This window comes from Malurus melanocephalus, unplaced genomic scaffold, assembly GCF_030028575.1.
Source record: "Malurus melanocephalus ecotype Western Australia unplaced genomic scaffold, MMel_1.1 scaffold_34, whole genome shotgun sequence".
Classification (NCBI taxonomy): Eukaryota; Metazoa; Chordata; class Aves; order Passeriformes; family Maluridae; genus Malurus; species Malurus melanocephalus.
Window position 1 is genome coordinate 278,870 of NW_026623266.1, and position 23,371 is coordinate 302,240.

The following is a 23,371-nucleotide window of genomic DNA, read 5'->3' on the forward strand; positions in this document are numbered from 1 at the left end:
AAAAAAAAGGAAAAAAAAAGGAAGATGTCTTTTTCCAGACATTGGGATTTGAGCTGGAGTTTGAAAACCCTTACCAGACCAGTCTGGATGGGTGAACCAGAATGTAAGAACTATCATGATGGGTCAGTCTTGTGGTTTGTSAAGTCAGGTGTCCTGTTTCTATTATCATATTCTTGAAAGGAAGGTGCAGTTTATATCATATRATGTTGCTCCTCCAAAATTGTAGTCGCAGACTATTTATGAACAGTAAGATCATGCCATATGCTTTCCAGGAGGTATGCAGGATCGTATTGAACAGTGGTTTCTCTAGTAGAAATGCTGATTACTTTGCACATGAAAGATCATTTGGCAGTTGAAACTTTTCAGCTGATCCAGGACATTTAGAAGCCAATGGCATAATGGCTGTACAGTTGGGAGCACCCTGGGTTAATGAGAAAGACAGAAGCAGTGCCAAGATCACCTATTCTCTGCAAGGCACTGCCTTCCCCCCAGGTACCAGTCTAATGGCTTAGGGTTCATAGACTGGGAATGATGGGGCTTCTGGARCAGCAGAATGAGAGAGGATGACAGCTGATAAAAACAGTAATGGAAAACCTTGTTCTTGGGCTTAGGACGAAACTTTAAACAATTCAACTTTTATTTCCAAGAAAACATCATAATGACATTCATACATTTCATTGCAAGTGAACAAGGGTTACCTCAAGACAATGTGCTATATAGGACCTGACCAACTTTATTTAAAAATAACAAATACCTTTTATAGTAAGAAATGCCATTCAAAAGGCTGTCTAGCTTGAAAACAAACAAAATTTGCATGGGCAGGAATGTCTAGAGGTGTGCCAGTAATTTAAAACTAGGTGCAGTATTAATAGAGGCACTACTTTGTTCCATATCAATCTGCAGAATTCAGTTACCTTTCAAATACCTGGATGTTACGGAGCATTGTCTTTGCAAGGACACAGATATTTGGTAAGGTTATCAGATCTAAATTATTTTACTTTTCTCTAGCAGGGAAGGATCAGCATCTGTTGCTAATGAGCTGCTATGACAGTTAAAATTCGGCAGCAGTGACATTTGCTGTCTATCACTGACAAAACCAGTCTCGCAGAACCATTCTTCCTTGTACAAGAGATAAAGCTTTCATCTTTAAATTGTGAGCCACTGCATGGCTTAAAGGTAAACCATTAAAATGTTCCTTCAACAAATCAGTCAGAAACAGAATGATCTCCAAGACTGTGTGCATGGATGTGCATTCCTGCAATTAAAAAGCACATACAAAACAGTAGGCGATGCAGCATTAACACACATTTTGCTCCAATTACTTGGTGCTTAAGAAAAGAAATAAGAACTGAGGAAGAAGGAGGCAAACACATGCAAGTGGCATTTTGTTTAAATTATTTAGCTTTGGATACAGAATTTAATGCAGTTATATATTGTAGAAATCAGCAGCAAATATTTAATTCTATGCAGTTTTTCTGGTCTAAACTTTGAGGAAGGAAGATTATTTCTGAGCAATGATCTGACACCTTACACACTCTGCAATGCCAAGTCTTGAGACAGGATTGCTGCATCAGAAAAAAAAAAATTATTAAGGTTGTGTGACAAAGAATAGATTGCTAATGGTGAAAATTGGTCCAAAATTAGCTTTGGAGAATGCATGGTCTTCTCTAGCCTGCAAATGACTTCTTCCATTAATAACAAATACTAATCTAAAATCCAGCAAAGTAACAAACACTCCCATGCAAAAAGCTGAAAATGCAGAAGCAACAGCAGAAACCAATTTTCTATTGATCTCTTCAGGATGTGATCATGTTAAAATGCTTAAGTTTCCCTTTCRATGGAGAGGGAGGGATTGTTGCTAAAAAGAACAGTCTAGGCAGCAAAACGCGTTCTAGGTATGCTACTCTACAGAACTGCCATGATGGGAACAATAACATACTGTCAGAAACAAAAGGTGTTATTACAAAAGAAGTGAAAGTGTCTGCTTGATACACCGTATGTTATTTAATATCAGTCATGCAGAACAGAACGATTGAAACATTTGTAATGCATTCACAGCTGGGTAACAAATAAAACTCTATCTTGTGCATGCTAGGAGTGGAGGGTCCTCAGAGAAGGAACAGAAGCCAAAACAAAACAAAACAAAAAAGGGTTTACAGTGACCATTCCTGGGAACTTACTCAGAGTCTTTGTTCCATAACCGTCGTCACCTAATCCGGGGATGTCCTGCACGGAAGTCCCCAGAGAGAGCAATGAGAAAGGAAGAACAGCCGCAGAAGAGGAAGGAAGAAGTCAGTGGAGTTGAAATGGATACTACCATGACTGACCATGTTGATTGAGCAATCTGGATCCCTGCCTTGTTTTTCTGAAACAAATTTAGACCCATATTCTATGGGAATTTAGCCAAAGGAAGAGGCAGTGACTGTGAAATGTGCCTTTTAGAGCTGTGACGAAGAAGGAACAACCAGATAAATAAAGTTCCAAAAACTATCCTCACTGGGTAAATTTAGGACAGAATTATTAAGAAAAAAASTGAAAATTTGGGCTTGGAACTAGCAAATATTTTTAATAATACTTCTTCCCTATATAATTTAAGCAAGCAATAAATGCTCATGGCGGTGTACATTCCAAGATCCAATTTAGTTCTTTAAGCTGTTAACATGGTTGCTTCATTTAGTTCTTAAACTTCCAGTGAAGCTGCCATGGAAATCAACTTGGTGAAAGTCAAAGGCAAAAAAAAAAAGATTAGAAGAGATATTTTAAAAAGTATTTAGTTTAGTACAGTGAAAGAAATCRCACATTTGCCTTATTTTGAGCCAATTCTGATCTGGGAATATTTCYGAGAGACAATTTTGGATTTATGACAGGTGTCACAACAACTTTGAGGAGCCATATTTGCGCTTTCAAAAATTAAGGTCACTGCTTTATTCTTCTGAAAATAGTATTTCCAGAGATGGAAGGAGAAGCTGGATCCAAACTGCAGTCATACATTGGTCACAGTAGTAATACCTCTCCTGCCTGCCTATGACAGATATTTGCCTGGATGTGTGGGATTCTGGAATCATGCGTGTCACCCATTTGTTGTGCTGCTGCATGTGACATCATCTCCAAGAGGTTACTTACGTTCTGGATCACTTGTTTCCTGCTCACTCTGCTCCTTGCTCTTGTAGAATGGGAATTTTCGTGAAAAGATGAAGTTCTTTTTACGCTTGTCATTGAATGACTGTGAAGGAGAAAAGGCATGGGGCAAAAACAGGGACGTCTAATTGTTGTCACACTCATGCTGACAAAACAACTAGTTTGTAAAAGTGGAGAGAACTGTAGTGACTCAAATCAGCACAAACCAAGTGGCTGCAAAGAATCAGAGGTAGTTGTGGTGAGRTCTGAAGGCTGAAGGCAAAGCTCCTGGAGACTGGATCAATTTGATTAGAGGTCTTAAGTCACAATGTTCAGTTCCCTACTTGGAAACTGTTGTGTTTAGCTTGTTTGGATGAAGGGCTACAGATGGTTCAGCATCCTTTGAGATCAAGCTATCCATCYTTAATTATAGCAGACTGTGCACAGAATTAATTAACCGTCTGAAAAGAATAGGCTGTAATGCGGAGAGTGGAAAACTTTGATTTGCTTGTMGGATGCAGATTCAGCCCCATGTCAATTAAAATAAAAAATTATTTACTGGTAGGTGCTGTTGATTCCATAATTATTTATTTGGCCTCTTTACTGACAGCTACTTAAGTGTGTTTTAACGCTGGKTTTTTTTCATAATTAAAAATATTTTGTTTTATTTTATAGACATATATTTATTCATTATGTTTCTCTGTATATGCTTTTAGCTCTATGATTTAGAAATGGAATTCTGCTGATAAGCAGTATTTCTTTGCATGTTGMGAACGACGTATTTTGCTTCAAATTCTTCAAATCAGAAATTAACATAGAAGAAATTGGGGCTTCTYACACGATAAAACCTTTGACTTTATAGACAGTCACAAGGACTTACAGCACTATACTGTGTAAAAGCCTACTTGGGACATTTATTTCAGATACTAAATAAGGAAATAAGGTCACTATATAGCCAATTGAAAGAAACTGGCATTCTAGAGGGCACCTACACAGAGCTGCAGACAGTGTGTCTTAAGTGATCTGTGCTGTCAGACAATGACCTATAATGATTCTTATACTGAACATATACAGACACAGAACTTTGCAAGTGATGACCTCCAAGAGAGCAGAGACCTTCTTAAGTAATTTAAAGGACCAATCTCATGTGTTTGTCATTGGTCAAATTGAATATGACCAGTATTTGGCTCCAGGTCCTCAATGGAATATATTTAGAGTATCACAATGTAATTTATTTTCTCACATTTTGAAACCACGGTATAAAATGTGGTTTAGAATATGTATTTCTGGAAGATGCATACTGAAAATCTCTGTTAAAATAGTTGGATACCCATGTCACAAAAGCTTCATGCCACTTTTACATTTCAAGCATATTTAAAGTTTAGTAACTGAAAACAAAGAAAAAAATGCACATGTAGAATAAATGATCCATGAAAATCTCTCAGAATATGTAAACATTCAACGTGAAATTAATGTGGAGGTCATGCAAAAAAAATCCAGACAACATGCAATTTCAAAACAAAGCAAGTATGAAAGAAAGCCAGAGGGAAAAAAAAACAAAACAAAACGAAGCACATGAAAGATTAAAGTAATCTATGGATGAAAGGAGGACTGATATGCACATTACATCACTTTAATGACCTAATGGATATAATTAAATTAAAATGTGTTTTCTGTGATAATTTCTTTTACTTTTCCAAAGAAAGCTATGTAGCATGTTAACATTTCTGTTTGTGAAAATGTTTGTCATGATTTATMTGAATTTAACATTGTAATGCTACTGGCATTACACTTTTTAAAGGCAAATATATATATAAACAGTAACACCTCAAAAAGCAATGGGGTTTTAAAATTACACTTAATTACAGAATGCCACTTCACTTTGGAATTCAAGAGAATGTTATCAAGTTGATAAATAAATATGCTGTGTTTCACAGGAATTATATGAGAAATAACACTTTTACATACTGTTTCAATTTTTTCCCCAACAGTGTAGATCAAAATCTTCATAAAGTACATTTTCACCAGAAAAGCATATATTATTTTCACGCTTATGCATGATCTAACAYTATACACCAAATGAGACAGATATTCTATAGTGTTATATAAATTTTTTCTCCTTGTGCAATTTCAAGTACTGGGTTGCTTTTTTAATAAGATATGGTTCCACTTCAATTTGGATGATCAAAATCTGACAATTCGTAGCAGATGACTATCATATGCAACTATGTCACTGCAYTTACACCAGTAAAAAGCCTTGTTCCTAAAATAAAGCTGATCTAGTTATATTAACACCCATAAACAAATATGTTTATACATGTGATAATATTTCTATAGATGAATCAATGTGTATATTCATGCTAATGACCAATACATACTATCATGGCATAGTCAGAGGGTTTTTATTAAAAATAACAAAGAGACTGTAACATATTATAAAACACTAAAGTGGGTCTGACTCTGCAAATTTATAGAAATAATTAATCCTTGGTATTAACTGAATGAGCTTACCAAGTGTTTATTTTCTTAAATTAAGTGCATGTTTCTTCACAAGAAATCAAAGACAAGAGCCTTGCTTTTGTCCAGTATAAATGGGATTAAACTCAGGCTGATGGTCTCCACCTTAARGATATAAAATCCTGCTGACACCCAGAAAAAGCTTCTTACAGATATCATGATTTGTATCTCTAATGTATAGAGAMAAGGATTTGGCAAAGGGTGAAGGGGGAGACTCACGTAGAATAAAATCATGTTTCTATTGCACAGACCATGTTAATTCCAGATTTTTCTCCAATGTTAATTCAAGGTTTCGCTCCATTGGTGGAAGAGTAGAGACCAACACTGAGTGTGTATTTTCTTTTTTAAGAAAGGATCATGCATATGAGGATCTGTGGCAAGGTTAAACTGCAAGACTGCTGTATATTTGAGAAATTTTATTTCTATACAATAGAAATTTTGGACCTGTCATATACTCTGGAGCCATAGGCTCCCTGTGCTTCTGGAAAGCTGTGAAATASATGTAGGATAAATGAGACAGAGGCATTTGCCTGCATCTCTCTGCAGAAGATGCAAAAGTTGTGTGCGACTGGAATTGCAGCTATGATAGCAAGCTTAGCCTGATTCAATAGCATCTATGGAGGCAGAATTTCTGAAAGTCAGTGAAAAAGTGCCTGCAAATGGATTCCTTGTAATTGCTATGATCATGTTAAAACCTGTGATGGCAAATAACTCAGGCRTTTCAGTTGCAGTAGAAAACYTGTACAATAGATTATTTATGTCACTGCCATCACTTCACACAGATTACTGCTAGCCCACGAAATGGCAGCAGTAGGCACTTTAAACAGACAAGTGCCTAAGACTAAAAGGCAAACCAAATTTTCTAGTTGTTTGACAACAGATTACTGACATTATTCACATCATTGGATCTGTGATGGAAAAGACTSTCTTCTCAGAAAAAAAAAAAAAGAAAAAAAAAAAGTGGAGGAAAGCTTCCACTGATGTCCTGGCTTGAATAATTGTTTGATACTTCTTAAGCAAAGACTGTGTTTTGAAGAAGCCATGAATAATAATTGTGATGTGCACTGTGCACTCTTGCTTGACCAAGTATCCCAGATATCCCCAGTTATGTWAGCCTGAGTTACACATACCAACCTTCCCGAGTTGTGACAGACATTAAACTGCTGTGTGTTTCCTCTTCGTAAGAACTCCTTTTGCTTTTTGTGTCAACGTAAGTTTTGTATTCAAAATGTTTTTCCCTAGGCTTAGCAGCCAGATATATGTTACTCATCAGCTAATAGGAYATTGGTTTTTAAAGGAAATTTCCATGTAACATTAAATAAACAATCCAATTTCAAAATTTGCTTTACAGTGGTAAACATCACAAAAATCAGTCTCAGTAATTTGATAGTTATACCACACTGCAATAGGCAACTATATTGTTGTTAACTTTGAGCCTCTTCCCAAATTTCTTTTCACAGTGCAGCTGATCTAACTTGTACTATTTAGTGCTCTTGACAGAGGTTKTCCTCTTTATGCTTTGCAGAAAATCTTAATATGTTGGGGAAAATTTTATGGTACTCTAACAGCTCCATCTTCTCAGAGTCAATAAAGTCCCAACTGCTTTGAGAATGCTTTCTTTTGCTATTTTGTTTAACAAATGCTTATCCTCAGCCATGAATTTGGAACCACTGTACAGGGATCACCTGAGAGAAAGCTGTTCCAGAGCACTGGTTGTGAAATGCTTTTTTACAAGAYGTAGATGAATTCCATGTGCTGTCTAATTTTAGCAGGTTTGAGCTATGCTTTAACCTAGTTTTTATGTTATATGATATGTATGTCAATTTTGTTCTCAGATTGGTCTAGCAGTGTATATGAGAAATTAATTTTATTGCTTCTCATCTGCCATGTGATTTTCTTATTCTTCTCCATTAATACCTGGTTTTGACCCAAGTTAAATAAAAACCTCTCAYGTACACAGCCATCTACAAAAATCTAGAAAATTGATTATTAACATTATGTCTCTGCAATCCCTTTCTCTATATTTAATTGACACTTTTKGTATTAGGAAGATTCATTCACTCATTTGAACACTGACTTTAATAAAGGTTTTGGCACTCAAACAGTATTAAATACCTATATTTAAATATTTTAACTTTACAAATCTCCATATTATATATTTTAAATATCTCAGATCATACMAAAAAATTGCACTGACACAAGTAAGAAAATTTTTGGATTGTAACATATACTCAGTTTYATTTCCCCTTTAAAGCATATGTATCACCTCGCTGGTTTTATAATGGGCTTTTTCCCCTGGCAATCCCAAGATATGATAAATTTGAAGTCTTCAGCTCTCCTTGGTGTCCTTGACCAAGGCTAGAGRATTGCCAGTGCTACTGAGCCATTCTTGCTTTTCTGGTGCAACCCCAAACTTGGCCATGGGCTGGGCTCACACACACAGAAAGCCCTTTGTGATGTCTGTGCAGACATGCAGAAGATAAGATGAGGAGTTAGTGGCACTGTAAGCCTGGTTTTCAGAGATCACAGAGTATGTTCTTTGAGATGCAGATCTTTCATTCTCAGGCTGAACACACAATTACATGCTGACAAGCAACACTTGCCAACTTCYCCATGATTTTTAATGAGATGTTAGGGGAAGGACTTCCCTATTTTGTTCAACCTTTAGTTTTCTTAAATACTTCAAGTCTGGGCTACAGTCATCCTTTACTGAATTTTTGCACCATGATCTGATATGTGAGAACCAACTGGGTGAGAAGAAGCTTAGATGAAAATAACTTTGCTTGCTTTGTTTTCCCATGAAGTTGGGAGAGTAGGGAGATTTGGGTCTTGGCAATCCAAAATGAAAAAGTAAAAGCCTGATTAAAAACTCCATGCTGCCTAGCTTCTCCAGAGAAGGGTAGCGTGGCTTAGTATTCATGAGTATGAAATTTTAATCATTTTTTTACTTGTCTGTCAACAACTCATTTTTAATTACTAACAAAGTAACAGTTAAAACGAACATAAGCTACCAGGGGAGAAGAAAGACTAATAGACTTTCAATAAAACATGTAAAACCTGTATTTCCAATTTTGCAAACCTCTGTTTAACTTGGTGCAAGGTACAAAGGGAGTACTCTTCTGTGCTAATTTGCATGGTATCATTGTTATCAAGGTGAAACATCAACATAAAATCTTGCTTACATGACAGCCAAGGTAATTTAYGCACATCTGAAGGTTGTACAACAAGATAGCGAGAAGGAATTGGTCAAACAGCAGCATTGGAACTGATAGAATGAAAATAAGACAAGGGCAAAGCTCCTTGAAAATGAAATCAATTTGTGATGTAGAAAAATCAATTTGGATGTAGAATAATATACCCTGAGGGAAGTGGAAAAGCCTAGATAATTTTTTCACATTTCACATTTAAAACAAATCCGCTAATCTTAAGTACTGTGGGGAATAACACTGCAGTGCCTGGAGGGAAGGGGTGGTGAAGAGCTAAACAAGAAGCCTCTCCCATCTCTAACATCTGTGTTTCTATGATGAGATGCTCACACACCCAGCACCTCAGAGCTGTGCTCTGGTCCAGCGTGGGCTCGGACCTAGCCCAGCTCACTGCAGCCATATGGGCAGTGTGAAGGCCTTCCTCAAGTCTCCAGCTGGAGTCAGAAAGTGTATTTTATGTTTGGTGATGTTGTCTTAGATGTTCCTCTACTCTGGCCAATATTTTCCCTAAAAAAGGACTTTCCCAATTAGAGCTGATGTACGTCATCAGTCACTGATCCCTCTGTGCACSTGAACGTGTCCCAGCCCCCTTTGTGAAACAACAGTGTCAAAAGAGCCCCAGAGATCACTGGTGTGCACTTGGCAAGGTTTCGGGACTATCTGATCACCCAGACCCACTGGTTTTCCCACAGTACACTGTAGGACATTTATCCCCTTGATCTTCATTCTTCAGTCATAATCAGGTATTTTCTTACACCTTTTTCAGAACTCTGATTCCCAATTGACTGTTGGGTGCTTCTTTACGTTTTAAAATGAAATTTTGGTCTCTATGGAGTCTTTTGAATCAATTTCACTAATAAATAGAGCTGCAGAAGCTGTGGATTATCAATGCTATTAAAAACCCACCAACTTGCTCCTTTGTAACTATTTTTTGTGAAACCTCTCATGAAATCAAGTGCTGTGCACTTGTGCAAGTGCAAACTACTGCGTTAAATGGACCATTGCACAAAAATAAGCTGTGTAAAGACCTCTGTTACTCTTGTGRTGGAGTAGTGGAGAAACATTTACAATACCTTTATGCCTTCAAACTATACTTATGGAAAGATAGTTGGACAAGATAATCTTTTGAAGTTCCCTTTTGAGTTAAAGGAAGAGTGGCTGGTGTAGCAGTCTGAATTATTGGCAAAGGTCTGACTCAGGAGACATAAATCATACCAGCCTTATGGTTTTAATTTAAAACACTGATTCATTTAGGCCTTAMAGTTAAAGTTATAATAAATAAAGGCATGGGCAAACAAACCTCTTAGAGATTGAGACTGGTTTGAGTTTTGTGTAGGAGGTGAAGCTCCTACATCTTCCAGTAACGCATCTCACAGGACCAGTCTTAGGGCAGGATATCAAGTTAGATGGACTGTGGCTTTGATCCAGGTGGCACATCCTGTGTCCCTATAACCTTCCAAATATTGTCTCTGAGTCACTAAGGCAGCCACGGAGGTGCTTTAATTGAACTGAGTCAGACATAAAGACGTGAAAAATAAAGCATCTTCTGGGTGACTACTGATGCTTAACTCCACACTTCTGGACATTCGTGTGRTATCTTCCTAGAAGAAAACTTTGCACTCTTTCTAATTCTTTGACAATATCTATTGCCAATACTGTAAATTTTCTTTTCCAATTGATTTTTCAGAAAAAAAACCCAATTAAGTATGGCATTATCCACACATACATACAAACTTCCTACTATCTAATTCAGGATATTAGACAGCAAGTTATAAAAATAGACCATGCATGAAGTTCAACTCAGCACAAATTTCTGCCGGAACAGYTTAGAAGAAAAACAATTAACTCTCAGCTGTAAACTTTGGTGTTTTACCTGTGCTAGCAAATTTTCACTGTGTTATATTTAATCTGTGACTAATTCAAACATTGCACTACATATCTTTATGTCAGTGACTCTCCTAAAAATTTCTCTTACATAAGCAGGGACGCTGCAAACTTATTGTGAGATAGAAATATACTCCCTAAATTATGGCCACCTAAGAAGCAGTACTATCTTAGAAACAAAGCTCCACATAGTTATCAGGATTACAGAAAAAATACAGAAAAACTGTAAAATCTATAAAATATATGTATTTATATTGCTCATTAACTGAAAAAAATTACTCTTTTAGTGTTTTTTTGACAAGATGCCAATAGGCAGAAATATTCTTTGCCATCTGGATAAATTCAATTATAAATCCTTTATTTCTCAAATTTTCTACTCCAATCCATTATGCTTACAAATTGCTGGCTGATATTTAGAATTTGTACTTTTCAATAAAATGAAATGAAAAAGCAGACCCCAACATTTTTTACTTTATTATTTTCTTTCAATTTGAAAGAAATTCGTTCAAATACTCTACTTCTACTAGATTTTTCAAAGAAAGCTGTGGAAACATATTTCTTCACTTCAACTGGGTAAAAACCTCAAATTTGACCTGACAGTTATTTTTTCACAATTTCTAGAACTGATTCACCTTCTTAAAAACCTAGATYCTTTAAGGCATGCCAGTTCCCTGCCAGAGTCAACACTGCTACCATGACCTAATTTAAAACTGAAGACTCCCTTGTTTTGCTTTATTTTTGACTGTACCTGGGCCCAACAGGCATTATTATTAAATTACCACATGTCTTTGTGGAGTGCCTGAAGATAACCTGGAGCAATAAGAATCTATATAGTTAGATTTTTCCAGCTATGTGCTGTTTTATCATCTGGATTTCATTTGATTACTTCAGCACATGAGTGAAGGAGATGCTGATGACAGCAGTATTTCTAATGTACCTTGGAGAAATGCTGAGCAAAATGTGTTCAGCTCAAGGGGAATGGTCGGGGCAGCCCAATATTGCAGGCTCAGRTCAATCCAAAAGTACAGCCAGCATTCACTGCCTGGCACCAGCTCCAGCTATTATGAAGTGTGAAGACAGAGCTGTGGAGGATGAGAAAATTCATAAAAGAACAAGGGCAGTTGGACAAATGAGATTGAGATTTTCCTCCTTGTCCTGGCTACAGAGAGAGGGGTGGAGTGTAGCGCTGTGTGCCTGTGACCAAGTTGTTATTCTACACGACACACACCATCCCTGGAGTGTGTGGATTTGGCAGGAAAAGCTGGGCACCCTTTACTGTATGTCAGCCAGYGGGAGTGGCTCATTTAATTTCCTGCTGGCATTAAAACCAGCACACTCCTACGTGGGAAGAAATAACCTCCTCCCAGAATTCAGCTGTTCCACTAATAACTTCCTGATGGTGGAACTGATGTGACTCTTCCATGACACCCAGTGTTAGCCCACTTTGGAGGTCTTACAGCTTTTGACAGAACTTAAATCCAAGAGAGAGAAAACCACAGAATCACAGATTATCCTGAGTTAGAAGGGACCCACAAGGATCATTGAATGATCCTTCATTCAACTTCCAGTCCTGCACAGTGCCATCCCCAAGAGACTGAAAGCATTGTCCATACACTTCTTGAATTCTGCCTGGGGAGCCTGTTCCAGGGCTCAACCACCCTCTGGGTGAAGAATCTCTCCCCAGTATCTAACCTAAACCTCCCCTGACTCAATTCAGGCCATTCCCTCTGGTCCTGTCCCTGGTCACCACGGAGAAGAGATTGGTGTCTGTCCCTCTGCTTCCCCTTGTGAGGCTGTTGTTACTGCAATGAGGTCTCCCCTTTGCCTCTCTGGGAACTACAGACTGAGTGTTCCCAAGCTCCCCAAATCAGCAGCTTTTTGAATGTACTCAGATTGTGGATTTTTCTWTACTTCTAGGTTTGGTCCAGTACCAATCAATTTAGGACATCTATTCATTGTGTCAAATATCTTTACAAAAGAARTGTAAAGAGAAGTTTGTCAAAATCCACTGCATAATGTGGAAAAGTTTCAGGTTAGAACTTCAGAACTGCTTCTTCCTAAAGGTGGTGAACATTTGTACTTTGAAAACTGAAGACTAGTAAAGAACTGATGTTAGAAAACATCTTCATTAGGCAGAGAGGGGGTAAAGACAGCCTAATACACGGTTATGCTTTTTTTTTTTCCTGAGAATCTGGGATTCAGTTGAGGTAATTGCCTTTTTCCTTTCATTGATACACCCAGATCTGCCCTTTTTTTTTTTTTTTTTTTCCTGAGAATCTGGGATTCAGTTGAGGTAATTGCCTTTTTCCTTTCATTGATACACCCAGATCTGCCCTGGTGAACTGCTAGCACAGCTGCTGTACCAGAGACCAGGGCGGATGTGACTGCAGTTTCTGCTAAGTGACAATGAAGACCAATGATCCAGTCTTCATAGACATTCATAGAAGAAGAAAAAAAAACAGGGTCAAACTGCAGCAGTTTAGCCATTTCTAATGATAAGGAGAGTGTAGCACTGAAGTGGGCTGTTTGGGAAGAATATGAAATATCTGTCRTGGCAGGTCTTTAAGATCAGACAAGTCTGGGATATAGGAGGAAGTTACAAATCACACCCTCAGGGCAGAGGGGACCACCTGAGATTCCTAAAGACAAGTTTTGCTCTGATTTGATGACTAGGACTGAAAATACAATGATTTTCTAGAGCATAAATGGTTTGGAAATATGTGGGTTTATTGTTTGGCTTTCCCTCCTGCCTCCTTTCAAATACTTAATAAACTGTCAAAAGGTGCCCTGTATATCAAACCCTGTCAGTCACTGAGTTTTGACTCTTGGAGGAGAGACTCATTAAGTATGCAGAGGGTTTTGTTTACCCCAAAATACCAAACTTGCTATCTCAGTCAGGGTTTGCTTTTTCCTTTCATGCCTCAGTGCTGTGTYGTGAAAATAACAATAAAGCAAGAGGATTACCTTACATTTCAGGCAGGGCTGTGGGATCTGTACACAGAATCTGCACATAAGAAATATTATTAAATGCTATCAAGCTTCTGACTTCCATAATAAATTAATTTGGAGGCAATTGGGGAGGCTGGCTGAATGTGCTGTAGGTGATCTGACTGGAATCTGAAAAGAACTGTGGGTGACAAGCTAAGAGAATAGAAAAAACCCTAGTGGGTACTGATGGAGCAGTGTGGTGTGGGTCACAGCCCAGGACCTGCACTACTGATGAGCAGCAGAGCTGGGAGGGATTTTCGAGGGATGGGGCAKTTCCTTTTCTTGGCAGACACATCATCACTATTCCGCACCCTGCAGTGCTCCCTAGGGCAGGGACCCATTTGGAAATGCTTCCCAGTAAACATGGGATGAATATCTCCACCCTGACATATATATTAAAAATGGAGGTTGTGAGAGACAGCACTTTCATTTCATTGGGAAATGGAGTATTTGTCCACAACACAGTATTCCGGAGTCACTGGCCAGATAAGGTGTGAAATGAAAAGGCATGTGGTATAAAAAAACAGTTCTCTGTATAAAATTTTTATCTATACATTTCCTGGTATTTTAACATGTCTCTGGAAACAGGCAACATCCATAAATATTAGTAAAACTGAGATGTTGCTAAAAGTCTTTCCAAGAGCTATGATTTCAAYTGTAGAATATTTTCAAGAGGCAGTCAAGGAAGAGGATGTAATCTGACAGGGAGAAAAGCAAAAGGTGCTATTTTTGTCTCCTGAAAGACCTGTTGTAACTATAACTGTTAAAAAAAAGCAGATTACTGGCTAATCTCTTTTCCCCCTGCAATATTTTCATCACTTGACAYGCTTTTTGATTCACTAAAAAGTCTGAAAAGCCTCAGCAACTATGGGTTTTAGGATTAGAAAAGGAAAGGCTCCTTTTGTTCAGTCTGAAGCTTGTGGCAGGGAGAGTTACCACAAATACAGGATGCTGCTTTGGCAGATGCAGAGCCCTGCTCAAAGACTGAGAAAGCAAATGCTTAKGAAATCATAACTGTGTTTCTTTTATTCTTTTAGTTTAAATGTTTCCAGTGTTCTGGAAACCCTGTCCTTTGTTGGAGCAGCACAGGGCAGCTGTAGGGAACCAGAGCAGGGAACTGGGGGATTTGATGTGCCAGCCATTCTCAGTAAGAACTAGAAAAGCTACTGAGGTTTTCTACAACAATTGTATGAATGAAGAGAGAGGCTGAACTTGTCAACACAACAGAAGCAAAGTCTTTGCTTGGCGAAATGAAACTGTTTATACCCGTATTTGTATTCCTTCCCACAGCATCTTAATTGAAGGAATGTTAACGGGTTTGAGATCTTGAAAGGTGTTAATGGGGCCTGGATCCTGATGATGTCTCTGAACCTGAACAAATAAATTTCTTTGGGTCAAAACAGAACATGAAAGAAATGTAGCCCTATTGGGTTAAGACAGAGATCCAGTTAGCCCAGTAGCTTTTTGACACTGTCCAATAACAGATATTTAAAAGAAAAAGTAGAAGCAATATGATCCTTCTYCCCCTTTTATAACATTTCTTCTTGAAATTAACAATTAATATATTCTGAGTTACATGACAAAAGTTTTAAAGTTATCGTTGGTTCAATTGCTTGCTGACTTACCTAATTCCTTTTAAACTTATTTATTTTTTATGCAATATCCTGTAATAATGAGCATGGGAATTGAATTATGCATTGCATGGAAAGGTACTATCCGTTGCCTTATTTAAATTTGAGGCCAGAAGGTTTCCCTGGAGCTCCCTAATTTTGATTCACATTCTCTGTTTCTGTATTCATCCTGATTTTGTAGAGTTTAATTTCACAAGGCATGGAATGAGAAGTCCAATGAAACAAATCTAAAGGCATATAAATATTTGAAATGACATTTTTGWGAAATGCTGAACAAATTTTATAGATGAAGTAACATACAAGCTTGGCCTGAAAAAGAGGAACTTCGTGCCCTTGGAAAAATTATGCTTGGCTGTCCTGACAAACAGGTTTGTCAGCTGCATTGCTGAGCATTCTTAAACACCTTTTCTGCAGGACACAAGCAACTGATCAACTACAAATGTCACCCTATCTGCAACACTTCCTTTGTATCTTATCTCCAGATTTGGGATTAAAAAGGAGGTGAAAATGCCTAAGATTTTATAAACCCATAGAATAACTAATTTCTACTTTAAAATCATAGTTATCTCAAAGAAATGTRGGAAATCTCAGGAAACCTTTGCTGTGGGTTCTTATCTCTTGAATTTTATTTCTGCAGGGGAAGAAACAAGTCAGGGCTAGTGAGATGCTTCAGGTAAAATTGCAATAGGGTACACTTTTACCAGGTCAAATTCCCCAAGAATTCAGTTAAGTTTCTAAAAAAATTATTATTACTGTCTTTTTAATACTTCCATGCACATCTCCTGGCCAAATTTAGAAATATCCCATTGAAAAGATTTCTCTCAGTTTCATCTTTAGAGTAAACTAAGACCTTTCCCCTTGCCCATACAGTCATGAACATATGAAACGGAGGTGCAACAGACACACATAATAAGCTCATTAAGACCTGAATTTTTACTTGATTTTGAAACAACAGCTTTTTCTGGGCCTACTGCAGCATTATTTACCTGGGCTAAATTTCTTTCAGAATTGAAAAATAAAAACTAAAAAAAGTAAAGTGTAGACTCTTACACAGCTTGCACCACGTGTTTTTTGGACACTGAAAGACCAAATGGAAATGCTGACACCCAAAATCCATATATATATGTGTACTCAAATATCTCATTTCATGTGGAAGATTYGATCCCAAAAGGGTACAGTGGTCTTGGTCTGTAATTACACAAATTCCTGAACACTGAATCAAACTAATGTTGAGTGACTGGAAGATTAATGTTACACTGATGACAAAAATGGAAAAACAATTTGGGGAATCAASAGGTAATTAAATTCTTGACAGAATCACTTGAAAAGGGACCATTAGTTATAAGAAAGAATTATTCCACTGCAGCTTTGATTCTGTATGGGAAATAGACTTTTAACAAGTGATTTCACTGGGAATATAAAACTTATTATCTCTCAAATTAAGTGGCAACAATAATTTACAGGGTTGCAGAGAGKGGTCATTTCAAACTAAAAAATGTAATTCTGACTTCTGAAGAAATYGAATGAGTTGAATTAGTCTTTTCTTAGCACATTTTTATTATATATTTTATACTGAGTTATCTGCATATGCAAATAATGTGCAGTTCCATGTGCCTTATAAGTCTGGAAAACTTGTTTCAGTCAGTACAATCATTCTGCATTTRCACTGAATTCAGGAATAGTTCTGTAGAGCAGCAAAAGGGAAGCATTATAAGTCTGAAATATTACTTTGCTGGCATGTAGAGACTCGGGAACCCTTGTGCTGGGAACTGTRTATCCATAGCAAGAGGAATTTCTTACCCTGCTATTTTGTCTGAAAGGACAGAATAAATGSGAATAAGGGAATTATTAGTATTGCCCTTAGGGAGAGAAACTGAAGGAAGAAGAGATTCAGAATGAGAATTTCAGACTAGGCAGAAGACCACTGAAACAGAGGGTCTGGAAGGGACCTGCTGAACCTCTTGGTTCTTCCCCTTGCTAACACCTATTCATGACTATGTCCACTCACCACAAAGCTTTGTCTCTGCCCTGTGTTTTCTGCAGCCAAACAGGACTTTTCCCTGATGGCTGCTGAATCTCTGTCTCATAGTTTGCTCACAGAAGCCCTCAGTTGTAAATTCCAAACATGCCAACTGGACGGGTTTCAAAAATAAATCCCTGCAAATGTCAAGTATTCATTGCTGCTACAACTGCAAGTTACACTTCAGCAGAAAAATATACCTTACCAGCCAGGACTGTGGGCATTTCTCATGCTGTAACACTTGCCAGCCAGATGGCAATACACAGGATAGTAGCCATCAGGCTAATGAGAACTGCTGACTTGGGCACAGTAAAGCAGCGCTGCGGAGTGGCAACAGCAGGAAGCTGTTCTGTCCAGGCAGCGCTGGTGGAAGTGAACTCGCATGTTTTGTGTTGTTTTGRCCATTTTGCCTGGTGTGAAACACACCTGTGTTCAATGTCTGTCACAACTGTCAAAGCAGAACACCCAAAACCTATTTTTTTTTCTATCCACGACTCCTTAACTTTCAACCTTTGTTTTGTGATTYAACAGCTTTTGAAGCCAGAGAATTTACACTTCTGCCCCTTTTGCATTAAGTTGCTATCCATCTTCATTCATTTTTAAAGTATTTTCTTCTCTACCCATCATTTAAYTAAAATCACAGCTCACAGAATGCTGTTTATTTTCTTAGTATCTTCCCCTTAGGAGACACTGTCATTCAATATTATTATAAAAAGAATATTTAATTATTTCAAAGATTATCTCATACTAATCTCTGATCTACCATACTGCAGGTCTTGGTTGCAGCAACCTAAATATTCCCTTTGTTGCTAAAATGTTCTCTACTCTGAAACTTATAAAACAATTGCAAAGTGCAATTTCAAAAGGTTTCACTATTTACGTACCCCTTTGGCATCAATTACACCAGGYTTCGCGTTGAATTTCACCGTCTTCAAACGTGCGCGCTCCTTTCTTTCAACTCTGGAGAAAAGAAGACACAAAGAGAGACACGTGTTAATTATAGCAGCATTTTGTATGAAATGCCTGATACCTGCTCCTCCAAGACCACTGACAGTTTACTATACATAGAGCAAGCAATTAAAGCAAATTTCATACATTGAAAAGACTGAGGTCACTTCCTCAGCCAGGCAGCAGTTTTCTGGAAAATGTGGGACTGGGTTTGAGGAGTCTTGGCTGCCCGACACCAGCAGAAAAGCACTGCCTCCCAACATGAGAGTGTGGGAAGACCATGCTAGGAACAGATTTACCCTCTCTGATTTAAGCTGTTCAAAAATCARGTGACATTTTGAGTTCTACAGTCACAGGAATGAAACAAGGACGTGTCATTGCTCACTTTGATTAATATGGAATTACTGTAAAAGTGATGTTTCCCACRTTTGCAAAATCATCTGCAGAATCTATCACTGACTGGCACAAGTAAAAAGAATCTGATSATCTACCTGAAACTGAAAAACTAACCTTATTTGTCTAAGATTGGGAATTGCTCTGGGAAATCTCATTTGAATCCCACAAAGCTATCTTATGAGAGACATTAGAATACATTCCTGCAAATATTTTGCTTTCTAAGCCCAGGGAGTAGGAATACATAGTTCCTGATAATTATTTTTCAAAATACAAATTCTAGTGTTTTGATAGAATGATAATTAACACAACATGCTTCCTTCTGTCGGAGTAGGCTTATATATGCCCTTCTGAAGCACAGTGAATGCTGGTTACTATAGCTACAATTTAAATTTAGATTAAATGCATTTCTCTGTAAGTGTGGAATATTCGCATGGAARCAGCTCAAGTGCATCTTTCAAACTAAATCTGTATTATTAAAAACACATGAACAGTCTCAAACTTAAACTAGCAGATGAAGTCCCTTGGTAGTACCGGTAAGAAATGAAGACTTGAGGCTGTGTAATTGCCTAAATAGGATGGATRCCTTCTAGGGAAATAATTAGCACAAATGAACACAATATTCTACTTATTAATCTGTGTTAAAATTTAAACTCATTCCAGCTCTGCCTAACTTCCTAAAACATCTGCTTTTAACTTAATTTCTTACTCACAGCATTAAAAAAAAAGGAAATTAACCCTGAAGAGTGAATCTTATTTATGAAATTTGTCATAATTGCATTAGCAGCCATGGAGGCACCGCTGCTTTCTAGAGGTATAGCMGATGGATGAGGAGCTGCAGAAACATTCTGCATTGCTTTGAGATGTATTTAAATAATGCCATTAAGTGCCACTAATCCTTCAGGCAAATATAATAACAGTGYTCATATATGCTCAGCATACCTACTGAATGTTCCAAACATTTCATCCCCTGGGTCTGTATTAAGGGTAGCACACAATRTTGCCTCCCATTACAATTTTTGTGACACCTTCTACAATAAAACTGTTCTCAGTTACTTATAATTGAGCTGAACTGTAAGATTACAAGCTGAAATATTGTGTCTCAGGCTGATGACATTACTGTGTCATCTGAACCATCAGTAAAATGGGTCAGCTGTTAGAAAAAGGCTAGGACAAAATAAATGGGTTTGCCCAATTCATAATATAATCTTAAAACACTGCAGCTCAGGTACTCTAATTGCCTTCCTGTCTTTGGTCTGGAATTTACCTTGTGGCAGTGGCTTGCTCTGGTGTTAGGAATATACCTCTTTCCTGCAGGAATGAACCTACATTCCTGAAAAGCCTTTGTTTTACATGCTCTGGAGAACTATTGGAATTTAGCTTTGGTTTTCCAAAGATTCAGTCTTTGTTGAAACAGTCAGGCTGCAGGACTTCAGTGAACTCAGATGTTCTCAGAATTTCTCATCTGAGCTACCAGGACACTTTTGTCACAGACAGAGCTAAAAAGGGAACTAAATTGAAGAAGATACAAAGTTTTGAATCTCTGTTCTTTYAGATTTGTTGATCCAGCTCTTAGAGGAGGCTGTTTTAAAGGAACACTAATTCAAACACTTTTACTACTTATTTTTGCTGTTTTTTAATTGCTATATTTAAGGACAAATAAACTTGACTGTCATTCTTTCCTCAAGAAAAAAGGCATTTAGGCCCAAAAGGTTATTTGCAGCTGCTGACACTGTGAATGTCTAAATAGTATTTGAGTGTAAATTCCTTACACTGCTTTGGCTGACAGCAAATCTGGCATCAGTTAAACAACATTTTGATCCATCAGCTGAATAAATTGCTTTTAAAGTCAGAAACACTTAAAATAGTAACCATTTTTTCTATCACCACTGCTCGACAAAGGATTACGGGGAGATGTGCAAAAACGAAGCAAAGGGGAAGGACTCCGATCTCCCAGATSCACAGAGACCAGAGCTGCATCCCTGACTAGCCTGATGTACACATTGCTGCCATGACCCTTTCTATTTATATATTTTCTTGATAAAGCTATGCCTACAGGATCAGGAAAAGCATGGATATGATTTCCAAAGCAACTTCATGGCTCRATCCCATTTTCAAAAGTGCCTGAAGGGTCACTGAAACTCAAAGAGGTTTCAGGAAATGTACAAAGAAWCCTACATTCAGCATTCAAACATGACTGGAGCTGAAAAGCTCTGAGTCCTGTGTGGAGACAGTACCAACCTAGCACAACTAACGGGGATTTTACCTCCATCTTCCCACCCACTCTCCAAGTAGAGTTGCCTGCAGAAACACTACTGTGCAAAAGGAAATCATCTAAGAGCATCTGAGATTTGGGAGTTGGAGTATACTATGTATATACTCACTTTCTCTTGAAAAGATTTCTGGTAGTAGATACCTCTTGGCCTTTTTTATTTCAGAATTGATCAGAATTGGTCAGGATTCACTCTGTTCCCATGTAAAGAGAAGTGGAGCAGTACACTGAAAATATACCTCAGCCTTCAGTGTCCCCCCACTAATAAGTTCATGATTTGAGCTCTTTAGGATACTCTTCCCTTCTTACTCTTGGAGGAACTTATTACTGGTATGCAACACTCACTGCACTGCAATGTCTCTCTGCTTTAGTGTTTCTGGGAACACACAGCTCCTGAAAATGGGCCTGTGGGATTCTTTAAAATGTGACTTTGAGTTCCCCACGTGTGCTGCAAACAAGAAACAATCAAGTATAACTCAACAAGACATGAACTATGATCACCCACTGCTGGAGATTAATGGACCACTGGGARTTTTGTCAGTGCCTTTCTGAAAACAATAATCAGTCTTCAGAGTGGAGAGGTAGAACATCAAGAGAGAAATGCTTTAATCTTCAATAACACTGTTCACCGCTGATGTAGAATACAGATACAGTTTRCAAACTGGTTTCTAGGAGGAAATAAAATGGTAACAGTAGCCTAATGAGCACAGATTTAGCATTGAGGTGTTTTGCAGGATGAAAGTTTTTCCAAATCCAGCATTAGTACTGTAGTAAGGAGAGTTGGCAAATACAAGAAAGCAATATAATATGGATACTTGAAAGACCTTGCTATGTCTCATCTTGCTTCACCATTTACAGTCATCTGCACTACATTTGTTTTCCCTGCCYATCAAGTAAAAGATAAGTGAAAATCTGTACATGCTATTTATAGTTCAAATATGTGGTCTCAGTTCATAGCTTTTTATTGCTTCCATCCTCTGCAAGATGTGAGAACTAAGCTTACCAAGAGATTCCCATTCTCAAAATAATTTTTGAGCATTCCTGAAGTGGCATGTTCCATGTATTTTTCAGAAGGAGAGAATGTGCTCTTGTTCAGCTCTCCATGAGGAGTGGCTTGCTTATAGAAAGCAGCTCAGCAYCTGGTCAATATTTATGAAAAGAGTGGATGTAATGACATTAGGAAGTGAATTCTYATAAAATTGTAGTGCAACCTTATTCTGTTTAAAAGCTAACAGCTGTTTTCCTTCAGCACAGAAGTTTCACATCACTGCAGGAGCACGGGAAGAGGTTTATGCCTACACTTACACACAAATTTAATTTCATATTACATTTTTCCAATTAGATTACTGAGTATAGACAGATAAATTATTTTAGACAAAGCTTACATGATTATGCCACGTGAAAAATTTTTCTCATCTAAGGATTAAAATGTTAAGGGCTGTTTAGAAAGGTAGACGATTTATAGGAAACCATTAAAAATAAAACTCACTTGAGTGGATAAACATGCACTTCTGCCAAGCTGAGCAGAATAACAAATTTAAGTTGGCTTTTCGCCCACAGGGACTTCTGTGCTGGGAAAACCTCTTGTTCCTTGTCCTTAAATGTTTGTGAAACACTGGGTTTTATGTACTTTTCCCCCTGCTTGGCTCTGAAAGGAGAGCATGGCTACATGTATTTGTGGGGAGAATGTTGTCTATTGGAGAACACAAGTATCAGGCTGATATTATCACAGCTGGTAATAACAGAGGTACAAGTTGCATAATATTTGGCAGTCAGATGCACTTGAACTACCTAAAGATGGGTATCTTAGAAAGATGCCTGTCTGACAGCAGGTTTGTGGCTGTACCTCCTAAGCACAGCAGTAAGATTCATGTGATTATTGCAGTGTTTTAAGGCCAAATCCTCATTGGATGTAGTGGGAGCAGTAGTAAAAATGGTGAGAATTTATGCTCAGCCATTCTGGGGTGATCTGTGTGAAGGGCTGCATTTCAGACCCACAGATTCAAGTCAGGCAGATGCACACACAACCACAGAAAAYGCTGAGGCTTGACATTTGTGAGGTGGGAGGTTGCTGTTGTGGAGGGTGTGCAATGTAGGAACTTGTCTCTGGGCAGAGACTCAGCAAGGAAAAAGTGGAAAGAACTGGAGGTGTAAAATCAGTGCTCCAGCAAATTAAAATCTCTTTACTACTGAATTAGAGCATCTGTCTGGGAATTAAATGCACTCTAGCTTATGCACATAGGTTTCATGCATTTTGTTCATTCCCTTTAACTAATGTGAGTGTTTCCACAGGGAGCGAATCTTAGATATGGGCTGCTCAGCTTGCTGATGCCCTTTATAGGAAGCTGATTTTTTTTTATATGGATAATAAGATGGGCAATGAGGCAAATAAAAA

At 37.9% G+C, this 23,371-nt stretch overlaps 1 protein-coding gene across 5 annotated transcripts in view; it reads right to left on the reverse strand.

Annotated features, from left to right (window-relative positions):
- Window positions 1–23,371, reverse strand: part of DLG2 (discs large MAGUK scaffold protein 2) — a 307,910-nt gene that overhangs the window by 20,115 nt on the left and 264,424 nt on the right. For 4 of the 5 annotated variants that reach the window (XM_057364044.1, XM_057364042.1, XM_057364047.1 and 1 more), the window contains 2 exons: window positions 18,248–18,323; window positions 3,124–3,223 (listed from right to left, as the gene is read on the reverse strand). In XM_057364044.1, coding sequence (XP_057220027.1) covers window positions 3,124–3,223; window positions 18,248–18,323 — 176 coding nt within the window. Of the gene's footprint in view, window positions 1–2,180; window positions 2,227–3,123; window positions 3,224–18,247; window positions 18,324–23,371 lie in introns of all 5 variants that reach the window. The other variant, XM_057364043.1, reaches the window with a different exon arrangement.